The 5,779-nt window shown below is 56.4% G+C and overlaps 1 protein-coding gene across 1 annotated transcript in view; it reads left to right on the forward strand.

The window, feature by feature from the left end:
• Window positions 1–5,779, forward strand: part of GMEB2 (glucocorticoid modulatory element binding protein 2) — a gene marked incomplete at its 3' end in the record, with an annotated part of 12,540 nt that overhangs the window by 735 nt on the left and 6,026 nt on the right. The window contains exons 2-3 of the mRNA XM_010154005.1: window positions 3,584–3,681; window positions 4,464–4,597. Of these exons, the coding sequence (XP_010152307.1) occupies window positions 3,584–3,681; window positions 4,464–4,597 (232 nt within the window). The remainder of the gene's footprint in view (window positions 1–3,583; window positions 3,682–4,463; window positions 4,598–5,779) is intronic.

A 5,779-nucleotide genomic window follows, 5' to 3' on the forward strand; every position in this document is an offset into this window, starting at 1 on the left:
CGTAGGAACTGCAGCTGGTGATAGAGATGGCAGAGGGGGCGTAGAAGCCGTACGGCGTGGGATAGAGTGTCGGATGGGGTGGCGCACCTCAAAAACACCCCCCCCAGTGAATGTGTATGGGTTTTAAAGTGCTATTTCTTTGCCCAATTTCTCCTTTCTGTTGGCATTTCGGATCCAGGGCTGCTGTTTGCCCAGGTCTGGTCTGGTCTGGTCCAGCTGCCCTGTGCTCAGCTCTTCGCTTCCGTGGCCAAGGTGCCTGGCTGGTACCTTCACTGCCCATGTAGCCACGGGCTCCTTGCTTTATTTCTCTCCATTCCTTCTCAGGATGGTACCCCAATCCCAGGGATTTTAGTGCTTTATCAGTGGGCAGAACATCCAGGTTCACATCCAGAGCTGGATCTGGGCAGGTTTGTCCGATCCAGAAATCACTGCCCTTGAAGTAAGCGGGTAGCAAGTTTATTGCTTTCCACCAAACCAATTTGTCTCCTTTCCTCAAACACATCCTGCTGTTTCTGTGCCGGTTCCCTATGGCTCAGGGCAGGGCACGGCTTTCACGTTACTGTGCGGGCACCGTTTCCCTCATTCCGCTGTAACTGGTATAAAAACTCGTGAACAGATGAACTTTGAGCAGGGACAGACAGCGGGGCCACCACGCTGGGAGATGCTCTGCCTCCTCCTCTGCATCCCAGGTCTGTAAGCACTTCCAAGCACCTTTTCCATTCCCAAGAGGAATGATGGCAGGGAAGAAAGGCTCTGCTCCTCTTGCTTTACGGCCCGTGGAGCTAGAGCAGTCCTAGCTCCCGTGGTGGAGAAGCAGGCAGATGTAAAACTTGGGATGTGGCTCTTGGATGCCGATTGGTTTCTGGTTTTAGTGTCTCTGAGCCTTTGCAGACCCACGTGCAGTGTCATCTGGGACATGGATCATGGCACAGGCCGGCTCAATCCATTTAGTTTCCTTTTATTTCCTCTTGTATTTCTGTTTGGAAACCTTTTCTCATCTTCCCAGTGTCCCCTGGCTGGTCAGGAGTGGGACAGCTCTACGCAGCGGAGGGGGGAGGATTCCTATTTACTCGCAGCTACGAGCGGAGCATATCTGAGCAGGCAGTGAGAGATTCCGTGGGGGTTTTCCATGCAGCCCTCTGGGTAAGGGCCAGTGGGCAGGCTCCTCGCTCCTCCCTGCTCTGGGCCAGCAGCGGATTGATGGGAAGGATCTTGGGGCTCACTGAACAAAACCCACCTGATTTCTGCTGGGACCCCTCGCTGAGCAGGGAGCGGGGCTGCTGGTGGGTGGCAGCACGAGCCACCCACGGTCTCTCTGTAGCCTTGGAGGGTTGCCTCCGTGGGGCTCCGCTCCTCCTGGGAAGATGCCGGAGCGGCACTGGCTCCCTCTCCCTCTGTTTTCCCCTTGCAGCCCCAGCGGCTGCGAGCACGGGCTGGGATTGCTCAGCTTTGGCTCGGTCACTGCTGCGCGGGAAGCCGGCTTTGAACTCGTCATGTGGCGCTTGGAAGCCAAACTCAGCTTGGGGGCTGATGCCTTTTTCTAGTGCTCCTTTTGCTATTGAAAAAAAATATAATGCAGCCAGTGCTCAGAGCTTAGTTGGTTCATGTGTTTTTAGGATTGACTGGAAAAGGCAGAGGACAATGGGAAAAGAAAAGCAAGAGGCTTTTCTCTTCTGTCGGCGCTGCAGTCTGTACCCGACGCTCTGATGCGGTTCCCAATCAGCATCTGTGTTCCCAATCAGCATCCTTTCCCTGGAATTCTGGTGGAGACTTGCCCTCTCAAGTTTCCAGGCGAGGCAGGAGTGGAGGAGCAAGGAGGCACCAGCCCGCTGCTTTATCAGCACGCACTTTGCTTCCCTCCCTCCCATCTGGTTTATGGATTCTCCCAGGGAGGAAGATGAGAGCCGTCCTCCCCCGGTTTTGTCATGGCAACCGGCGAAGGCAGGATCGGCTTGGTGGGATGCGCTGCTGGGCCCTGGGAGGTGTTTGAGTTCTCTCCTGCATCTGGTTCAGTCAGTCCCTCTGGAATGGGGTGGGGGAAGCAGTATGGAGAAACTCACCTGTTTTGTGGGTTTTTTCCCCCTTTCCCTCCACCCTCCACCTCTCCATGGCAGACACAGGCTGTAGCTGCATGAATTTTTCATGCAAGCTGTTGGTTTGTTTGTTTTCTCCCTGGAGGATGGGTGTAAGGTGGGGGCTGGGTTATTTTTCCCAATCCAGCTGTGCCTTTCAGTCACTTTTTGGAGCGGTGCGAATGTGACGGAGTCCTGGAGCAAGCTGTTCCTCACCCAGCGAGGCTGGGCTGCCACCCACGCCGGTTCCCTTACCTGGTTGCTGCTCCCCACCAGGTACCTGCCCTGCAGCCGGCGGGGGGAGCGATGCTTTGAAGCTCCAGTTCCACCCCGGAGCTGTGTGTTAGGAGGCCAGGATGGAAAAACCAGTTGCTCTTGAATTTGCTCGTCCCTGTGGCATCGCTGGTGGGAAATGTGAGTGCCGGTGAGTCACTGGGACCACTTGTTTGGTTCACCCGTGGTACGGAACCGGGGTGGATGTCAGGTTTATTTTGTCCTTACAGTCTTAGCAGGTTTCTGTGTTGAAGTATGCTAGAGGTTAGCTGCTTCCCCACCCCTGCAGGACAGGCTTGCTGCAGTAATCCTCAATAACAAATCAAATGCACATCCTAAAACCATCAATGAGGTCCAGCACACTCTGTGCTGAGAGCTGGCCACGTGCCCAGGGCAGATCCATAAGGGTACCAGCACCGGCTTCCTCCTTCACGTGGGACCCTCCCAGCCGAGGGGGCGAGGAGCATGTCCCGGCTCGCAGCCCTAAAAGCCTTTCCCGTCTGAGCGTGCACAAAGCTCGTTAAAGGGGTTTGGGGCGTTGTGTGCCGCGGCGGGAGAACCTGTTGTGTGTCTCCATCGGCAAAGCACCAGGAGAAGCTGGAAATCTCCGGGGTGGGGAAGATGGAAGTGTTGCTCGCCGTCAGCGGGACAGCCAGCTGGTAGTTAACGTTACGGGTTTATTGAGTCGTAAGAGGCTCAGAGATTGGTGATGCTGCGTTATCTCTGCTCACAGATCCGCTGTTTCGGTTTGTCGATCTCCCTTATAGTGTGTTTGCAGCTCCTTGAAGTCCTGCTCCTGGGAGCATCCCGTGTTCCAGGGGGTTCAGCCACTCCATCGCCCAGGCAGTGGCAGCATGTTCTGCACATGTTTTTCCTGGGGAAATCTTCTCAGGCAAAGCTGCCAGAGGCTGGCAGCAACTTCTGAGCGAGGGACCGTGCTGACAGCATCGCTCAGTGCCAGCTCCCCAGCACGGGCTGCGCTGGAGGCAGCTCCATGGGGCTGGGATTTGAAGGGGGAGGCGAGGCAGAGCCGGGCGGGCTGCTGGCAGCGATCCTGCCTGCTGCGGGGCTCTTCCTCTCTATGGAAAAATGGAGCTGAGCCTTTCAAAACCAGAGCTGACTTCCAGCTCTTGTGGGAAAACGGTCTGAGTGCCTTGGGAAGCTGTGTCTCCGTGGGGCGTCGGGTGTGGGGGTGGCATGTTCGTGTGGATTAACTCTGCCTCTCTGACTCTTACCAGCGGTGACATAAATGAAGACACGCTGGAGACCGAAAATGCAGCTGCTGCAGCCGCCGCCGCCTTTACAGCCTCCACGCACCTGAAGGAAGCTGTTCTAGGTAGGTTCAGCCCATGTTTTGGCCTCCCCAGTTGTACCGTGCCACCACCCTAACGCGGCACAATCCGGCGCTGGTGTTGGCCAAGAGGGCCCGGCCACCGCTGTGCAGAGCTGCTGGGCATGGATGCTCTCCCCGGGGGTACCCGGGATGCTCTCCCCGGGGGTACCCGGGATGCTCTCCCAGGCATCCAAGGAGCTGGGCGAGCTGCAGGAGCCGTGGGGAAGGGAGCTGGTGGCTGCTGGCTGGGATGCTGCTGCCCTCTCCTGGTGCAGCAGGATGAGACCCTGTGTCTGGCCACCGCCAGCTCCTGCCCTTCCGGCTTGCGATGGGGATTGTTGGTTTTGCAGCGAACTCGCAGGCTTTGGTTACAGGGAACAGGGAATTTAGTGAGGGAAGACTGTAGCCAGCTGGGCTGGAGGTGCCTTAAAAACAGTTCCCCCAGACATGAATGTAAAATTACCCAAACAACCTCATTCCTTTCATTTTTATCAAGAACAGATTTTTTTTCAGCTCTTGTCACTGAAGTCTCAGATTTTGCACACTCAGCTGTGGCCAGGGCGGTGTAAATTTGCCTGAGAAATTTAGGTGGTTGGATGCTTTCGTGCAAGAGAACGGTGGCCACAAACTCCGTCACACCCCATCGTGCATCGTCCACGTGGGGTTTCTTCCGGTCCTGAGCTTCAACGCGGCTTTATCTCTGTGTGTGCATCCGGGTGGTGAACTGGGAGGCCACGGCTCACGTTTCTGTTTGCTGTGTCCCCTCCTCTGTTCCCTGTGAGAAGTGAAGATGGCTGAAGATGAGGACAGTTTGGAGGCAGAGATTGTCTACCCCATCACCTGCGGCGACAGCAAAGCCAACCTCATCTGGAGAAAGTTTGTGTGCCCCGGGATCAATGTGAAGTGTGTGCAGGTGAGAATGAAGACCCCCACCCGGTGCTGCATTGTGCCTGCTGGTGCCCACGTTGCAGGCTCGCCTGGCCTGGTTTTGGTGAGCTTTGGTGAGCTGCTTTGCAGCAGAACCGCGTCGTGGTGGGAGAGGAGGGAATTCTTGGTCCTGCTGCACCTGAGATTTGCCTTCTCGGCCACGTTGAGCGGTCCTGGCTGGAGAGATGCTCTCTCAATTTAACTGGAGAATTTGAGAAATTTGGGCGCTCCCGGTGCCTGCTCGGTTTGAAAATTGGGAATTTGTGGAGAAGTTTATTGGTAGGGGACGTACTGAAGAGCTTCTACCCTGTCCTGGCTAGCTCACGGTTAAAATTAGCATGAATTTGGGAACATACCCTGTGTGATACTGTCATAAGACGCCGCTGGCATTGTTCCTGCACTCGGCGTTGTGGCGTGTGCTTGTTCAGAGAAGTAGTTTCTCATGCAGTAGGGGTGAGCGAGCTCTGCGCTGGTCAACACGGGCAGGGAAAAGAGGAAGCTGGGACTTGGGAAACGCTCTCTGGGATGGGCTGTAAAGCAGCTCTTTGGGGAGCTGCCTGATTCTGCGGGTTATTTGTAGGTCAGCACGTGGCTTGAGGCAGAGCTGGGTGTGTAGGGCAATAAAAGGCAAAGAGCTGGCCGCTGATGCGGTGTATGCCAACTCCCTAAGGCTGGTTTTCGGTAGGAGTGGGTGCGTGCGGCGCGGGAGGCCAGAGGTTTCCCTGATAGCGATGGTTGCGCTCGGTAGCAGGAGGTCAAAGAGCAAATGGGCTTCTCCTTCCCTCCCTTGTGTGGGGCGTAGCGTGCTCCTGGCCCCAAACGTCACCCGGGGCAGCCCGGCTCTCGGGAGCTACAGGAGCACAAGCAGCTCACTGCTGTTAATAATACTTCGCACACAAGCTATGGGGGGTTTTTCCGGGCTGTCCTGCCTGGGCTGGGCATTTAGCAAACTCCTCTGTGCCACACCCCCCCCAAAACCCTTGGCTTTGAGCAGCTGTCAACTAGCCGTCCGTGAAAGCAATATTTGGCTTTAATTCTTTTAACTCGGTGTTTTGGTGCTGCCGTTTAAACGGCGCGTTGAGGCTCCGCTGCGGGCGCCGGGAGGTGCTGTCGGGGCGGCCCGGCTCCGCTCACGGGGCAACGCTTTCCTTGTTTTATGGCTCCCCCCCCCCCC

Source organism: Eurypyga helias, unplaced genomic scaffold, assembly GCF_000690775.1.
Source record: "Eurypyga helias isolate BGI_N326 unplaced genomic scaffold, ASM69077v1 scaffold22070, whole genome shotgun sequence".
NCBI lineage: Eukaryota > Metazoa > Chordata > Aves > Eurypygiformes > Eurypygidae > Eurypyga > Eurypyga helias.